The 18486-nt window shown below is 47.5% G+C and overlaps 1 protein-coding gene across 6 annotated transcripts in view; it reads left to right on the top strand.

The window, feature by feature from the left end:
- CPLX2 (complexin 2) overlaps positions 1 to 18208 on the top strand; it is a 170188-nt gene extending 151980 nt beyond the window's left edge. For 5 of the 6 annotated variants that reach the window (XM_078385585.1, XM_072989971.2, XM_078385586.1 and 2 more), the window contains 2 exons: positions 7953 to 8128; positions 12748 to 18208. In XM_078385585.1, coding sequence (XP_078241711.1) covers positions 7953 to 8128; positions 12748 to 12945 — 374 coding nt within the window. In that variant the 3' untranslated portion in view covers positions 12946 to 18208. Of the gene's footprint in view, positions 1 to 2549; positions 8129 to 12747 lie in introns of those variants that run through there. The other variant, XM_020791180.3, reaches the window with a different exon arrangement.
- The last annotated feature ends 278 nt before the right edge of the window (positions 18209 to 18486 follow it).

Raw genomic sequence — 18486 nt, 5'->3', positions numbered from 1 at the left:
TTTCAGAAGAGACTTAGAAGAGATTGTAAATCCGTTGGCATCTTTAACCTGCCCTGGAAGTGTCTTATAGAGCTGACCCTGCCCTTACAAAGACAACAGACTTGAGGAGCAGACTGGGGATACTGTTTTTCAGTATGCAACTGGTGTTTTTGTTTTTTCCTTACTGGGAAAATCCCTAGCGCATCCTTTGCCAGTTTAAACCACTGTGTGCACTGTAGCTGCTGAAGTGACAGAACAATCTGACATGGGCTCAGGGATCCAATTTTATGTCTTTCGAGTGTGGGCCACACCAGCTCTGCAAAAAGTGACCTGCCATTTTAAAGGAGAGGGCACTGTTCCCTGGTCCACTGATTCAGTTCAAATATAATCTTTTCAGTCCAGAACAATTTGTGCCCCATATGATTTTAGTTCCCTGGGTCAAAATCAATGAACTGGAAAACCAAAACACCTGTAACTTTTTGCTTCTGCACTGATGTGTACAAAATTCGATCCTGAAGAGGGAAATGACCCTGCTGAATTTTAGACAGACTGCTAGCTTCAGGGGTTTGCATACTAGACAACTTTAAAATTAGCTTTTGGAGAAAAAAACCTGGTAGACCAAAATGATTTATGCCTCATCACATTGAATTTACACCCCGGATCTAAATCAGTTTCGCTTCATTTAAGATGGGTGGGGAGAAACCTTAGACAAGGTGCCTTTCTGTGCTGTACCAGTTCCTTAAAACTGAATGTTCTTTTCCCTTCTTTTAGTATAACTCCTGACCTTTATTCTGTTTCTGTAGTAGAGCAGTGCACTGCTCCCTTTTAAAAAGCAACGCAAATGGACACACATGTATACATATTGACTTTCTAATGATGGGAGCCGCCTTGGGTTCTTTTTAAGGAGAAAGGTGGGATAAAAATATTTTTAATAAATAAAAAAATAAATATAAATACCCCACCATGGTACTTGCCAAAACCAGGGCCATCCCAATACATGTTGCTGCCTGAGACAAAACAACAAATAGCACACCTTACCTACATCAAAACACATGGAACCCAGACACAGCCAATATATTTTGGCATGAGGAATAAAATCCCACATGTATCTTCCCTCTGCCCCCCCCCCCCGTTCCTGGCAGTAAAATGACAAGTCCAGTAAAATTTGCCCCCCTTTTATGACATCCAAAATCAGTTTGTCTAATGCACAGGTGTCAAAAGCAAGGCCCGCGGGCCAGATCCGGCCCGCCAGACATCGTCTGATGGCCCGTGGAGCCGCCGCCAGCCTTGCAGCCTCCCCCCCTTTTTTTTTGCAATGAATTTACTCCGTGCCTGCACGGAGTAAATTCATTGAAAAAATGGCTCAAGTTAACAAGGCTACGTCCTCCTTCCGATTGGCTGTGGCGCTGTCACTCCTTTCCTCTCCCTCCGCCCCCCGCTCCCCCTCCCTCCCTCCCGTGCCTGTTCCTCGCTCGCTCTCAGCCTGAGGCGAGAGCCGTTCCCAAGGCCGCGCGAGGAGGGGGCTCCGCGCCGCCTCTGTCACCCCTGAGGGGAAGGGAAGGGGAGCAGTAGGAGTTCCTGGCCGGGCTCCGAGGCGGAGGGAGGCGATGCTGGGGGGACGCAGGAGGCAGCGGCCAGCGCGGCCCTGAGGAGAGGGAGAGAAGAGGGAACGCGGAGCGATGCGCCGGCCCGGTTGGGTAACGTCGGAGGTGGCCGTTCGACCCAGCCGGAGAGAAGGGAGGGAGGGCGGGAGGGCTGGCTGGTTGCTCGCTTCCCTTCCCTTCCCGGACGTTCCGTTCTCTCTCTTGCTCGAAAAAGGCCTGATTTCTGTGAGGGGCCAGCGGGCGACATTCCTTGGCAGCAGCTTTTCCGCCCCCGCAGGGAGGTTGAAGGGAAGTGGGATGGGAATCTCTCTCTCTCTCTCTCTCTCTCTCTCTCTCTCTCACACACACACACACACACACACACACACACACACACACACACAGACCCCGGCACTTTACCTTCCTTCACACACACATACACGTTCTCTTCCTTCCTGTAACTCTCTCTGTCTCTCTCTGTCTCTCTCTCTTTCTCTCACACACACACAGAACCCGGCACTTTCTCTTCCTTCACACACATACACACACACACACACACACACACACACACACACACACACACACACACGTTCTCTTCCTTCCTGTATCTCTCTCTCACACACACACACAGAGAGAGAGACCCCGGCACTTTCTCTTCCTTCTCACACACACACACACACACACACACACACACACACACACACACACACACACACACACACACACACACACACACACACACACACACACACACACACACACACACACACACACACACACACACATTCTCTTCCTGTATCTCTCCGGATGGGGTCCTTGCAAGGCCATCAGTACAGATACAACCGGCCCTTTGATGGGGACCAAACTGCTGATGCGGCCCCCGATGAATTTGAGTTTGACACCCCTGGTCTAATGGATACAACAGTCACCATCCCTCCAGCAAGGCTGTCTTTCCCTGGTCCACTCAGACATTGCTTGTGTAGCACTCTATTCCCACCTTCCATTATTTTACAATTTTGTGTGGGGTACGGAGCAGTACAAGGAAATACAATTTTGGATTTTTCCACTGATTGAGAGGGCCCTTAATACAGGTTAGTTGAGTGTGAGCTCCCTCTAGAGTTCTGCTGGGGCAATGTGCAAACGACCGTTCCGACCATGAACGTTCTCAGAACGAAAGCGAAGGGGGATGATCCCCGCATTAACTTCTGAAAGCCCACCTTTTAGGAGTTACTGCCTCTTAACTGCTACTGCTATTAGACATATGCCTTATGTCAGAGAAAGAAGATCGTTCTTGATTTGCTGATAGATCTTTGGATGATTTACAGTTGATCACTCATCAGTTTTCACCTATTTAATTTACAGTGTGAAAACCAAATCAAATTCCTGCTGTCTTCTCCAGATATTACTGCTGAAAATTTTTAAAACTAGGAATACTTGGAAGGCACATGTGAACTCCCTTCAGTTCCGGTACTCAAAAAACAAAATCCTAGGTTTAGAAATCTTTACTCCTAAAGAATTACAAAACTGGTATTTGACTTCTGCGCCTAGATCCAGCTACTGAATCTCAAGATTCTTTTTCAAAAATGAAAAAGAAAGAGAAAAAAGCTGCATTTTGCCCACACCAGCTTTAAATACTGCCCAGGTCTTAGATCTGACATTATTCAAAACAGGAAAAAGCAAAAAGTAGAGAGGGAAATTCCCAGTTCCTGGGATGACATCATTCTTGCTAAATCTGCCCAGATATCGAAAAATAGCCTGCTTTCCTGCCCGGCATTGGGCATTGGCAGTGGTCTCGACAGGGGACTGGTTTCTCAAGCAAACAGCATTGCTTGAGAAAGTTCCTTTTTGCAGACTACAGCTTCCAGCATGCCATGGTCAGCATTGCCATTCTGTTGGAATCTGCTCGCTGCAGATTTTCTACCACTTTTGCCATCCAATTTATCCTGAATCTCACTGGTTTCCACCATTCAAAGTGCCTTCTGGGTCACTGTCCCAAAGTAACTGAATTTTTCCTCTGACAACCAAGGAGAGTTTTGGTCCTGGGGCTCTTGCTTGGAGCTCCCAAATGTCTCATCCTGAGATGACTGGGTAGGTTTCAGCTATTTTATGATGCTGTGGATTACTTTGCCTGGTCCAAGACATGACATCCTTCACTCCATCATTTCCTCCCCTTTCTCTCAACCTGCACAATGAGAACTCCCAGAAGATTGCTGGTCTTTTCTTAATCCTTTGTCTTTTCCCCATCTCCTGCTGCCTCCGCTTAAACATAGAGATGGTAGAGAAGAAAGACTTCAAAATCCTGAGATACAGTGCCAGTCAGGTTGCAGCCACTGACAAGTAATATGACCTCTTTTTTGTAATGAATAGAATTCAGGGCAGTCGTTCCTATTTGCGCTGTCCAGGTATTATTGGACTACAAGTCCCAAGATGCCTGGCCCTTGCCATGCTGGCTAGATCATCTGAGAGGTGTGGGTCACCAGTAATGTTGTAGCATATTAATGCCCTCTTCTGAGCTGGAGGATGTCCCAGTTGAGGAGAACAAGTGTCCAGAAGAGGCTACAGGTGGTCAGCACCATGGATAGTTCAATGTGGCATCAGGTAGCATGGCCAGAGAGACTGCAATGTACCTCTTGGAGCAAGTAATGAGTTTAAAAGCCAAAGGACAAGTGATATTAAATGGAGCACTTGGAAGCACACCAAAATTGTTCAAAAATTTAATAACGCACCTGAAGGAAATGTCATTGTTGCCTCAGGCAACAAGAGCAGAGAATTAACTCTACCCTTTATAACCACAAACTGAATGAATTCTACCACCACCACCATGCTGCTGTTTGTGCACTCCCTGATCTTTTCCCATCACCATCCCAAGGCTAATAGTAGGATATCATGACAGAGAATAAAATCTTCAGCTGGGGAGGGTAGGGTTAAAACTCTTCCTTCCTCCCACTGCAGTCCCAATAAACAGCAGCTCCCCCCTCAGCTCAACCATTGTTGCTATTGTTCTTTTTTAAACCCTGATATGTGTTATAACAAATTCCGGGAGGCAGTGGAAGACAGGAGGGCCTGGCGTGCTCTGGTCCATGGGGTCATGAAGAGTCAGACACGACTTAACGACTAAACAACAACATGTTTTATAAGGGATACCTGAAGCTCCATGAATACTTTGGTCCCAAGCAGTTCTGCAACCAGGTATATGTCTTGTGCTCCATTCTTTCTGAGGAAAGCTGTTTGAGCTCAAAGGTGCTGGGCCATATCCTGAAAGTGCCTGATCCAACAGAATTGAAAAGTCCCAGAAGGAGGAAAAGACCCGTCTTAAACCTCAAGTGGGTCTGCAGCTTCATCCTCAGAGGGGGTTCTGTGCAGGCCTGCTGGCTTGTGCACCATGTTCTGGCCTATGGTGGTCCCTAGCTGTAGGAGGAGTCTTTAGCTCAACGGCATCATCAGAGGTTCTCCTCTCTTTCCCAGATCTAGTCTTCTGCACTCTGCAAATAGTTAGAACTCCTCCTCTGCTTCTCCAGATTGCATCTCTTAGGACTCATCCAGAGTTAAACTTTAAGTAAAGCAGATGGGCAAAAGCCCTTCATTGTGGTGCAGTAAATTCAGTCTATGGCAGGGTGCGATAGAGGTGGGCCCTTTGTATTTAACAAAAGCTCAAGACACAAAAGAGGAACATTTTGTGTAATTTGTGTTCTTTAGTTGACTGCCAAAAGGGAGCCTCTTAAATACAAATGATGTGTGTTTATGAAATGGAGTATGCAAAAGTTATGGGGATTTTTGTGTATTTCTTTCATTTTCCCATCTTTTTTGTAACCTTTCATTCACCCTTTACCTGACAAATTGCCCAAGAAAGATTTCATCCAATACTGTTGGCCCTAGGACTATCACCAGCCAATCAGAACATCTGAGGGGGGAGTAGGAGTTTTGAATCTGTAGAAGGGCCTGCAAGCCAGTGAGAATGCTCTGTTTGGTTCAGCCATTCCTCGTGGATGGGATTATTATGTGCTAAACTCTTAGTGTTCTCTAACATGGATTTCTGCCTCTGCTTGGCTGCCTGCCTGTCTCCATTTTGGAGGGAATTTTCTCCTACTTTTTTGAATTATTTTTGCTAGTGGTAGTCAGCCTGCCTTTGCCAGCATGTCTCCTTGAAATTGTTTTTTGGATTTTTTTCCCCCCAACTGATTTCTTTGGGGGATTTTTCTCCTCTTTGGGTTGTTGTTTTTCCCCCTCCCCTTTCTTTGGATTGTTTTTGTTCTTGCCTGCCTATAGTTGTATGCATGACTCAAAGGAGAAAAGAGAAGGCATCAGATGCTAGAAGGGACAGAGCCCTCCCCATATTCTAGTAGTTTTGCTTGTTAAGAGAGCTCTGATTATATTTTGCTTGCTTACTCACTTTTCTTGGTTTTAGGGAGAGGGGGGCTGTGTGTAGGAAATGTTCCTCCCAACCTTTTTCCCTGTGGAGCCATGCTTTCTCTGTGTGAGTGATTGATCTTTTAAATTTGTTATTTGGTTAATTTAGGTTAAAGGTAAAGGTTCCCCTTGACATTTAGTCCAGTCGTGTCCAACTCTAAAGGGCAGTGCTCATCTCCATTTCCAAGCCATAGAGCCAGAGTTTCTGTGGTCATGTGGCCAGCGCAACTAGACACGGAATGCTATTACCTTCCCACCGTGGTGGTACCTATTTATCTACTCACATTTTTACATGCTTTCGAACTGCTAGGTTGGCAGGAGCGACGGGGGCTAACTCCGTCACGTAGATTTGATCTTACGACTGCTGGTTTTTTCTGACCTTGCAGCCCAGAGGCTTCTGCGGTTTAACCCGCAGTGCCACCACGTCCCCAGTTGGTTAATTTATTGTGTATTAATTGTGATAAAATCGTGTATTTTGGTGGGAGTTTCATGGACTGTTGTGTTTGCTTTTGTGGGGGTGTATAGGCCAGGATATTTGATTTTGTGACTATGCTAGTGTGCCAGTGGGGCGTGTGGGCATTTCTTTCTTGTTGTTCTTGATGTTGCTTTAGTGTATGGGTGTCTCTGTGTGCCAGGCAGTCAGGACCTGGCTGGTTGGCTGCTTCCTTGCCGTTTTTCTCTTATGCTGCCCAGGCTCAAAGGGTATCTGCTGTGCTAGGTGGGTGGCACTGAACTCTAATTCTTGGCTGCTTTACTGCTTTTTTAATTGCTTGATTGGATGGGTCAGGTTCTTTTGCATAAATTTAATGCTGTTTTTCCCCCTTTCTCATGTACTGTTACCTCCTTTTGGAGTAGATTGATTGTTGCCTTACCTCATTTTGGGGTGTGTGTGTGTGTTTTTGTATTCGTTTTTAAGGGTTTGGGGAAACTTTTGGAATGTCAGAAAACATAAATGGGAAACCTGAAACAGATGACCTAAAAAAAGCTCATCCCTTTTGTGCAAAATGAATGGACTGGTACACAAAAAATATGAAAACAAAAGTAAATGAAAGAACCTGAAACAAAAGACATACAAAAATTACTACCATGCACATCCCCGATAGGAAACATTCTGCTCTGTGGCCAGATTCCACCCTCTGGGCTTTCTTAGATGCCATACACCCTTCTCAGGATAACAAGATTTGGTGGTTTCCCAGGGTTTTTACTCTCTCCCCCCACCCCAGTTCTTAAAAACTGAAATGCAACCCCTGATGCTTAATTACTGGTGGCAAGAGCTTTGACTTGAATCCACTTGCTGTTCCCAACTAGAGGAGACCAACTGAACTAGTAGGATTTATGCTAGTTTATGCTAGAATTTATTTTACCAGTTGATTCAGTGGATCCACTCTATTTGGGACTAACAACAACATCGTTTTTATCACAGCCTTTCTCCCTTGGCCCTACCCACTACTGCAGTATGGCTTCCAAGAATGTCTTTAAATTAATTCCATTGCCTAAATGAGGTTCCCTATCAGTACTCAAGAACAGGGTTGTAGGGGCACGAATAGAACAAAATGGGTACATGTTACACATCTGAATCCTACACCTCGCCTTGAATATTGGAGTGACTAAGATCGAGTGGGAGAGGTGCATGACATGGAATTTCCACCTGAGATCCTCCAGCACTCATGCAGCTATGAAACCCTTGTGTGGTTTTCCTGTCTGATCTCAGCATGGCAAAGGGAGCCACTCTACTTCTGAAATAATGAATCCTCACATTCTCATTTGTAGTCAGGCAGAAAGTTCAGATTCCTAAGTGGGCCATGCCAATGATGTTTCCACCACCACTCTCCAGAGGTGGGAAATGGTGCTTTGTTTGTACCAGAAGCCCACAGCCCAGTCTGATGAGATGCAGGGAAAATCAAGAAGAGTTGGAAAGCTCCAAGCTGAGCAGAAGATTCCCAGTATTGTCTGATGGCATGATTTTTCTCATGTTGCACGCAGGGGCCACCAAGGACATGGGCAAAATGCTGGGCGGGGAAGAGGAGAAAGACCCTGATGCCCAGAAGAAGGAAGAAGAGAGACAAGAAGCCCTGCGCCAGCAAGAGGAAGAACGCAAAGCAAAGCATGCCCGCATGGAGGCAGAGCGGGAAAAGGTCCGGCAGCAGATCCGTGATAAGGTGAGTGACTGGCTTGCTGGTTGTCAGTAAAAGGCCACGTCTTACGTGTAGTCCTTCCGTGGGTTTATGCATGTACAAACATGTACACATATACACACATACACAGTAAAACTGTTCAACTGTAGGCCAGGTTACCTCAGAATGTGGTGGACTCTTGCACTGGACGTTTTTAAACAGAGGTTGGATGACCATCTATTAGGCGTTCTCTAGCTGTGGCGCCTCGCACTAGGTAGACTAGATGGCCCACAGGGCCTCTGCCAACTCTATACAGTTCTACAATTGCTCTTCTCCCTCTGCTCTTAGCAGCCAGCAAAAAGCCACCTACATCCAGATTTCTGTGGACTGAAGGGAGACGTCAGAAAATTCCATTTATATGCCTCCTTAGAAATGCCTCCTTCCGGCTCTGACAATCTTCATATTTATTGTAGTGGCCGTAGTTCAGCTTTTGATGCTGAGGGAAGTTACCCTGCTATTGGCAGAGTCCCCCCCCCACACACACACACACACACACAAGCTCTGTACCCCTCTGTACCCCTCTGTTATCACTTTTATGGTAGGGCATTCTTGTTGCTGTTCCCAGAAAAGCATTGACTTCCCCCCCCCCTTGACCTCAGTAGCAATCCTGAGAGCCTGCACTGCAGGAGTGACAACTCATTCAGCAGACATCACATCTGCGCATCCTGGACCTCAGAACTGCTGTCCCCTCAGGGCCTCCATGCACACACTCCTGAATGATTCTCTTCTTGTCTGCAGACTCCGTTCCTGCTCAGGCAAGAGGAGACCTGTTCATGAGTTTGTGGCATGTGGGGCTGGGAACCACCATGCTTTTGGGAGGCAGCAAAGAGTTTTTGCACACTGCCATCCTGCTTTTGTCCTAAATATTGGCCCTTCTTCTGACTGATTTGTAATGTGAGTGTGGCGGAAAAGGAAAGCATAGATGATTGGAAATAAAGAGAACAACAGTGACCAAATATACTTAACTTTCTGCATAGACTTAATATGCACTGGAAACCAAAACAAACTATCAACTAACTGTGTGTCAGCAGACAGACTTGGCAAAGGAAGGCTTGATAGTTAACACACTGGGCGAACAGAAGAATCATCTCCTGTTTTCATGATTAACAGAGACTGAACGTCAGAGGCATCGGCAGGAAGGCTCCAGACTCTCTATAAATCCTTTGTCCTGTCTTCTAGGGTCAGCCTTACATGCTGCCTGAGGGCTATATGCTGCAAGGCTGACAGAACATTCTTCTGAAAAGCACTTGGTGGGACAGGAAGATTTTCTGTCTGTTGGATGTGTAGTTTGGGAGTTGGAAGTCATGACTTGATTTAGTTGCTCAGTGATGGAACCCGCAGGGCCAGCCCAACTTTTTGGCAGAGTAAGTCAACAGCCTCAAGGGGCAGATGCTGCACAGCAACAGTGGCCGTCTCCCAGCTGCTGCTCCTGAACTTCCCATTTCTTCGTCTCTGTTAAAGGACAGAGCTATGTATGCCATACAATCTGTATTGCTCCTCTGAGCCAGCCTGGGTGCCCCAGGCGTGGTGGAGGAGGCTGCTCCATCACAAGCCCTGAAATGAGACTAACCCCTATTTGGGGCAATTTGTGTTATAGGGATTAGGGAAGAGATGCCTTTTTTTTTCTTTTGTGTCAGACAACAAAGTGTCTTGGGCTGCCTCTGGAAGCATGCCTGTGTAAATCACATCTTAGAATTACATGTATGCAAGACCTGTATATCCGTGCCGGTCTGACTAGAGGTCTACCTGTCTGTAAGCCTCTTCTGTTCTTGCTGTTCTGTCCCGTCAAGTCAGAACCAACTTATAGCCACCCTCGTAGCTGTTTCAAGGAGAGATAATTAAGGAGTGGCTTTAGCAGTTCCACCCACCCAGTGAATGTCCATGGCTGAGGCCTCCTGAGTCCTAATCTGTCACTTTATCCACTACATCACCTAAGCCTAAGAGTACCTAAGCCTCTTTTAGGTCACTCAAGGTACCATCATCAGAATGATGATGTGAAGGTAATTAGGTGCCTTTGCTGAGTCTCTTCTCATTTCAGACACGGGCATCCCATTGCCTTTCACTCTGGAGACTACAGTACAGGGAGAGGGCAGGAGGCTCGGCTGACTCCGCTGTCCTTGGACAAAGCAAGGACACAATCTCCAGAATTTAGCAAGAGACAAATGCATGTGTACAAACAAGCAAATAATGTGTGATCTTGGCTGTCTTTTTTTTAACTGATTAAATTGTTACTTTCTAGTTTTTACAATTAACAGTTGTTGGTTGATGAATGTGTGTCATCAAATCAATTCCGGCTTAGGGTGACCCTTTTCTATTTATTGAGCACTCTATCAGTTGTTTATCATTCCCTTTTCCTGAAGGGTGCCCTGGGGCTGTGCAGCTTGTCCAAGGCTACACAGGCTGGCTGTTCTCCTAGGAGGCACAGTGAGGAATCAAAATCCAGACTCCAGGAACCCAACACCTGAGCCATCCTGGGGAGGGACAAAGAAACCTTTCCTTGCCAGTGAACTTCCCAGAGGCACCTGCAGGTTGGCTGCAGGATGTTGTTGAATTAGATCATGACTTCCTCACCTGATCCAGGAGGGCTCTTCTGATGTTTTGAGTAGAGTTTACAAAAGTTGCTTTCTAGACTACAGCTCCCATTACTCCCTAGCTGGCATGGCTAGTACTTATCACAAGATAGAGACTTATTGTACTGTATCCAAACCGATCTATGCCTGCAACATTGGCATCAACTCTGGAAAGTACATCAACTTGACATCTGGTGAAAAGACCTTATTCCTAAAAGGTTACTCCTCCCTTTCCATCACCCTCATCTGTGTGTGTGTTTTCTGCTTTTGCCATTCATAGCCCCACTCCTCACTTGCACCATCCTTGCATCTGTAAGAGCAACATTAGGACCTGGCGCTCTTTATCTGCCATCTTCAATATCCTGTCGCAGTAGCAGATAGCAGAGAAGGTGCTGCCTGTGCCTAGCCCACAATATTGTGCCAGCTGGAGGAGATGGGAACAGGAGATTCCAGCTGATACGAAAGAACACGTGGCACAGTGTGTCTTTAATTCCACTGTAAGTTCAGCTTGCCCAGATTTTGCATGGCTCCAGAGTTTCCATGAGGGGCTTGTGCCTATCATCCTAATGAAAGTGGAGGAAATACAGTGGTGCCTCGCTTAACGATTGCCTCGTTAAATGATGAAACAATGACTGTTTTGCAATCGCAAAATGATGTTTCAATAGGCAAATTTCGCTTCCCGATGATCGGTTCCCTGCTTCGGGAACCGATTTTTCGCTAGACGATCTTTTTAAAACAACTGATTGGCGGCTTCAAAATGGCCACCCTCTGTATAAAATGGCTCCCCGCTTTGTTTTTGGACGGATTCCTCGCTTTACAGGCACTGAAAATGGCCGCCCCATGTAGGATCTTTGCTGGACTGTGAGTTTTCTGCCCATTGGAACGCATTGAATGGGTTTTCAATGCGTTTCAATGGGATTTTTTATTTCGCTTAATGAGGATTTTGCTCTACAGTGATTTCGCTGGAATGGATTATCCTCGTCAAGTGAGGCACCACTGTAATATGTAATGCCACAGGCACTTTCAACTATGATATTCTAACCTGGGCTGGGTGGTGTGTCACCTTCCAGATGTTGTTAGACTGCAACTCGCTTCAGTTCCAGGCCGCATAGCCACTGATGAAGGATGATGGGAGTTGTAGTTGAATAATATCTGGAGAGCCCTAGGTTGCCCAACTTTCTTTGACAAGATGAGAACTGTTGTTCCTGAAGACGTCAGCTCAGCCCTGTCTGTAGATCTTTTCCTTGGGAACTATGAGACCAGATAGGGCACTCGGTTGCTGCCCACAGACTAGCTTGGCTGGCAGATTGATTTAGAAATGCCTCCCCATCTCACTGTTGTTTCACTACTACCACCCCTGTTGGCAGAACCCCAAAGAGTCCTGTAGCACTGGCAACAATCTCGACTTTGAGGCGTTCTCAGGACCAGGTGCTGAGGGTAAGGTCACCTAGGAATAGCCTTCGCTGCCTTCAGTCAAGACCAGAAATGTTACATTTCAAGCACAACGTAAGCAATGAGAACAGTTATTTTGTTAGAAGAACAAGCAACTTTTTCTAGTTACTTTTTAATAAATTTCTTTCAAAGGAATGCTGAGAGAGGTGTTTTGGGAGGGATTTTTTTAAATTTTATGTTATTTTTGTAACAAAACGTTACAAAGAATGATGAAGGAATATCAAGCAGCTCAACAAGCAATACAAGGAGTTACTTTTAAAATACTGTAATTAAACAACAATAAGCAAGAATCCTATTGGTGTCCATGCAATGTTTATATAACATGCCATGGCTAATCAACAAGGTGCTGCATCAAGCACCCCATTGCATAACCAAGATGTACTGAGGCATCTCAATAATTCGCCACAGTAAATTACACAAACTTTATGCAAGCACTGATAGGATTCTGGCCAATGAATTATTTTTAAAATACTATAACAACCAACAGAAATTGATATCTTTTTTAAAAAGTAACTTTCCAAGCTCTAGCCTAGACCTTCCTCCCTTGGCCTGTTTCTGAACTCTCTCTCCTAACCCTTGCAGTATGGCCTAAAGAAGAAAGAGGAGAAAGAGGCAGAGGAGAAGGCAGCCCTGGAGCAGCCGTGCGAGGGGAGCCTGACGCGTCCCAAGAAAGCCATCCCAGCAGGCTGCGGCGACGACGACGACGAGGATGAGGAGAGCATCCTTGACACAGTGCTCAAGTACCTGCCCGGTCCACTGCAGGACATGTTCAAGAAGTAACAGCCATGCCTGCAGCCCCACCTGCCAAGCCCTGGCACTGCCCACTTAGTGCCTGGGTTAGGGCCTTGGGTGGGGTGGGGGGGGTTTCATTTCCTTCTTGACTTCATTTGATCCTCTCTCTTTTTTTTCTGTTTTGGGTTCTGTTCCAAGGGGAGATCTTCACACACCTGTCCTTGTGCCACGGGGGGCCCTGCCAAGCCACCACCCACCATCACCCGTCTCCAGGAGAAGCACACAGGGCACAGGACATTCTCCCCTTCCTGCACCTCCCATTACCCTTCAGACCAAAAAAAAAAAAAAAAAAAGACCACTCCCACTTAACCCCCTGTGCTCCCTGGAGCTACAGGCTGGGCACTGCCGGGAGCTTGGCTCCCCCTCCCGTCTTCCCCAATGCCTTCCCCAGGGGGAGCTGGAGTTCTGTTGTGCCAAAGTGCCCACTGGCTGCACAAGGAAAACAAGCGAACCAACCATGTGGTGAACAGGGGTGGGGACCTGGGACCAAACTACTGATACAGCCTCACGGGATACCGGGGGGGGGGGGAGCCAGAGCTCTGCACAACACAGTTTCCCCCTCCACTCCTCAACATTCCTCAGCGCCACGCTGACTGCCAGGGAGGGATGGCGTGCCCATTTCCCTCCAGGATGCTGTTCCTGCCCATTTCCATGGGGCAAAAGAAGCCCATATACATTCCGTCGCCAACCAAAGCAGTGATCAATTAGAGCACCACCCACCCTCCCTGCCCCTAATCCAAACTTCCAAGGGCTGTTGGCATATAGGATTGTCTTGTCACATGCTGTAGGTTGCAGCGGAGGGGGGAACAATTTCACACCATAAAAACCAATGCAGACATATGTGCACTGAGAATTATGAGGTAAAATCAGAAAATTCTATCCCCAAACTCTCTCTCTCTCTCTCTCTCTCTCTCTCTCTCTCTCTCTCTTCCCCCCCCCAACACCCTCACAGACACCCTTGTTTCCTTCTCAAATGGAGCTTGATGATAACGTTCCCTCCAGTTTGTCCAAATACAGATGATGGAGGGATGGAAGTTACACACCTTTTGGTTCTGCCTTCCCACTTGTGGCTCTGAAACAAAGGATGTGTGTGAAAAGAGGGAACAGAGAAAAGGATCCTAGCCTTCCAGGGCCTCAATGATGGTTGAAGAGAGACCTTGTTTTCCAGTCAGGAAATATCAGGTTTTATCTGTGGCCCTCATCATATGAGGGAAATGTTCTCTAGCAATTCCCAATTAGTTCATTGCTTTTTTTTTCTTCTAGTCATATGACGTGCCATCAAGATCAAGACATTTTCCCAGCCAGCAGTGTAACTGCGAGAAATTTCCCCATTGCCAGGAGGGTTGTGTTATTTTGTACCTTTGTTGTGTCTGTGCATTCTTTACTGGGATTCCATGTGCGCATGACCTGCCCCGATTCTTTTCAGATCGAAACCAGGAAGGTGGCCAACATTACTGCGGCACGCAAAATAATTTTTTGTTTATTGTTCATGCCCGATACATTGATACGTAGGTAAACCCCCTGATGGTGGGGGCGGTTTGTGCTGTGTGGAGGGAGCAGAGTCACACTCATGCAGTTGTGCACCTTAGAGGGAACTTTGTTCCTGATATATCAATGTATTGATATTCTTTTTTAATATATGTATATAAAGGGGCCTAAATTGCCCCTTGAAGCAAGAGAGAAAATAAACCAGTACTGTGGTGTCGCCGGGCATAATGATTCAAATAGGAGGACATAAATTGATACCGTTAAAAGTTCTTGGATGTTCATCCCAGGATGTAAGCCACATGACCACGATTCAGTACAACAGAGGTATGGAAAGTACTGGAAGAACTAGAGAACATTTCCCTTGTGGACCAGAGCCTGTGATGATGGCAAGCCAGAGGATCATTCCGGAAAAGGGCTAAGCTGAGTGCAGGAGAGCCCTGGGGCAGAAGAGTCTCATGATCTTGGGGGAGGAACCCCTGCCTGCTGTCAACTCTTGCTAGGTAGATCTGCCTCTTGGAACAGGGGTTGTCCCTACATCTGCTCACTAAACCTGATAAACCCATCTCTGAATTGTGACCTCTCACGTACCCTGTGGCCCTAGCACAAACCTCTCTCTCTCTCTCTCTCTCTCTCTCTCTCTCTCTCTCTCTCTCTCTCTCTCTCTCTCTCTCTCTCTCTCTCTCTCTCTCTCTCTCTCTCTCTCTCTCTCTCACTCACTCACTCACTCACTCACACACACACACACACACACACACACACACACACACACACACACACACACACACACACACACACACACACACACACACACACACACACACACACACCGGTTTAAGAGAAGAGCTGCCTCATAGCCTGTGGGAAGACTCTCCACTCTTCCACTGCCACAGCCTGGTTCAGCCCACAGATGTGGTGATCTCCAGACTCCCCTAGCACACAGCCAGGTCTTCCCCTTGGCTGTGCTGTCATGGAATACACTCCCTGCCCCTGACTCCCCAGTTCCTCCTCCAGAGCCACACACCAGAGCAACGAGCTTCTGGCTGGCTTCTTCCTTGCCCAACACCCAACAGTCCTTTGCCAGCAGTGAAAGCAACCAGTCAAGAGCCCAGCCTTCCTTGGGGAAGTTCTGTGGGTCTCTTCTGTACATAGTTTGGTTGAGGAAGGAAGGTCCTGATCATGCCTCCCTGCCAAGGGTGTCCTGGTACCCATGGGCTTTCGCTTTCATTGTTGGGGTTGAGTTTGAACTGGGGGGTGACTGCCCTGTATCCAGCATCCACCTATCCTTCCTGCCTACCTACCTTCCCTCCCTAATAGTTAAAGCCATATCAGTTAGACTGCAATACTATCAATACTAAAAACTCTGGCAGGCCACGCTCGCTCATCTTGTACAAAGGAGCGTCCTGGGTTAGGGGGGAGCCCCCCTCCTTGTCCCCTAGCCTGCTTGTCTGTGTCTCTGGCCGCCCACTGTGTGGCCCGTGCGTGTTTCCTCATTGGTGTCTCTGTAACAGGGTAAATCACCCACAATGCCTATCATATGTCTTATTGTCTCTGCTAGTCACTCACTCGATGGTCACCGTATGGCCCCATGGAGCCCAGGGCTGGGGGGGGCGGGCATAGGGACCACAGGCAGAGTGGAAATAGGAGCAGGCTGGAAATGGAGAGGGCTGGCCCATTAATCCATTGTTTGTCCACAAAGCACATGGTATGGCTTGCCATTGTGTGTGCTGTCATCTCACAGGGCAGAGTGTGTGGCATGACTGACCAATGGGAGCGCTGAAAGCTCCATACTGGTGGCTGGCAGGGACCCCTGTATCATACTGTCACTCCTTTGCCTGGGTTGGTACATGTCCTCCATCTACTTGATCCTCCTGGCTGCATGTTGAAAAACTGCAATAAATCCACCTCTCACATGGGGCAAAGGGCTGATGCTGAAGCCAGCATCTCACCTTAAGGTGGCGCTGCTGATGCTCTCAATGTGTTTAGGGCCACTGCACCCTCATAGGTTGGGTACTCCCATCCCTCCAAGCAGGCTGCTGGATGCCCGTGAGCCCCTGAATGCCATGGGCGGCAAAGCTTCTGCCCATTGGCCTGTCCTAAGTAAGCACTGTTGAAGGGCCTTTGCATGGCTGTGGCCACCACGAAAGGATGAAACCTGGCTTCGCCATGTGGCATCCTCCATGGGGGCCACGTAATGGGGGATCTTCTCATGTGACCTTTGTGATGTGTGTCTCCTGCATCACTAAGGTGAAATGAGCTGTTCCAGACCTCACAAAACATGCCTAATCTATGGCTCCTCCCCACACCAGCATGAATCTTGGGGGGTGGAGAGAGATAAAGCTGGTGTTGGGAAGAACCATTGTGTGGGCCTTCCTATAAAGACAACAAGGTTTGAGCATTAGCTCCATGGCACTGGAGGGAGCTGCAAGACAGCAGTTCGCAAGGCGTGGAAATAAGCCGGAAAAACCACCATTTCCAGTGCTTCATCATTCTTGTTACCTAATAAGAAGGTGCAGTTTGGTATTGGGAGGGGGGAGAGAAGGAGGCAGAAGTGGGATTGGAAAGGGGCAGTACAGCCTCTCCCCATCATCACATAGATAAAGGACATTGAACTTCTGTCTTTCTAGAATCCTGTACTCTCTTTTATGATATCTGGTGCGTATCATAAAAACTTCTGAATGCATGCTTGTGTCTACACAATCATGTGTATCCTTGTAATTGTGTGTGGAAAATACGCACATTTATAGGAATGAACATTTGCAGTACTGCATGTGTGTTTGTGTGTTTGTGTGTGTGTGTGTGTGTGTGTGTGTGTGTGTGTGTGAGAGAGAGAGAGAGAGAGAGAGAGAGAGAGAGGGAAAGAGACTGGTTCTTTACAAATGGGGGCATATTTCTGTGGGCATGTGGCAATGCAGGCAAAGTGAGCCACGTACATGTGACCATGTCACTGCACATCACACATCTTGGTAGGCATGGTGTGTGTGTCTCAGCCTCAAATCAGGCAAAATGCTCAAGTCTTTTTGTCCACCAGTGTGTCTGTCCTAATGTGCCCCTGTGTGTATTCCAAGCATTTTTTATTTCTTTCCAGAGTGGGATGTCCCTTGGGGGCTCAGTTCGGGCACAGCGGAATGGACAGATTTCAGCCTTCAAATTCACCCTTGTCCCCCTTCCCAGCCTGGTCAAGAGCATTGCCAGAGGGGCCCTGCCTAGTTCTCACATGCATGGATTTCTCTGTGTCTGCTTGCCTGTCACTAACTTGTGCAAAGGGTCAGGAGTGCCAGCTGCCCTCTGCGCTAACCTCTTGCATTGTGTGGTCCATTATGTGATCCATTCTGCTTCCTTAGAGTCATTGTGTCTGATCAGCTAGTCATCCCACTTGCACCTCGGAAGGGTGTCTGTCACAGGGATGGGGCAAAGCGTGCTCAGTGGGATCCCCCAGGGAAGGATCTGGTGCGGACTGAGCCTTCTAGTGGCCTGTCAGGCTGACCGTTGCAGGGGGACCTCAGAGAACAGAAACCAAAGGCAGTGAAGCACATGGCTTCCAAGCCAGGGGGGGGGGCTTGTGCATCAGTCTGTCTTTCCTTTAACCTAGGGGAGGGAGGTAAGCAGGGAGCCAGCCACTCCCCTTTCCCTGCCTGTGTGGGGCAGAGGATGCAGGCATAGGGGGCAGTGCAAATTTGAGGGGCTCCATCCATCCACCCTATGGTGACCATTCTGCTCTAACTAGTCTTTGGAGAAATAACGGAATAAAGGAATTTGTACATTGCCCTGTGTCAGTTGTCTTTGGAAGCACATTTGGGAGACGGGCTCGTGGTCATCGGCGGCAGCATCTAATAGAGGATGAAGACGGACATGGCAGCAGGGCTTCCTCAAGATGGCTGGAGAACTGCCCTCAGTGCCAGGTTTACCAAAGAGGCAGAGAAAAGGCCTGGATCCCTGTTGCTTCTAGAAGGCTTGGGGGTGGGAAATAGGTTTTCTCTAATTAGGATCAGAATCCTGGTTTTCTGTTTTTACTGTTTCTTGAAGAGTTCAAAGATGGAACTA

The sequence above is a fragment of the Pogona vitticeps genome, chromosome 2, assembly GCF_051106095.1.
Source record: "Pogona vitticeps strain Pit_001003342236 chromosome 2, PviZW2.1, whole genome shotgun sequence".
Taxonomy (NCBI): Eukaryota; Metazoa; Chordata; class Lepidosauria; order Squamata; family Agamidae; genus Pogona; species Pogona vitticeps.
Note: the sequence above shows the minus strand (reverse complement) of the source record. Positions and strands in the feature narration are given on the sequence as shown.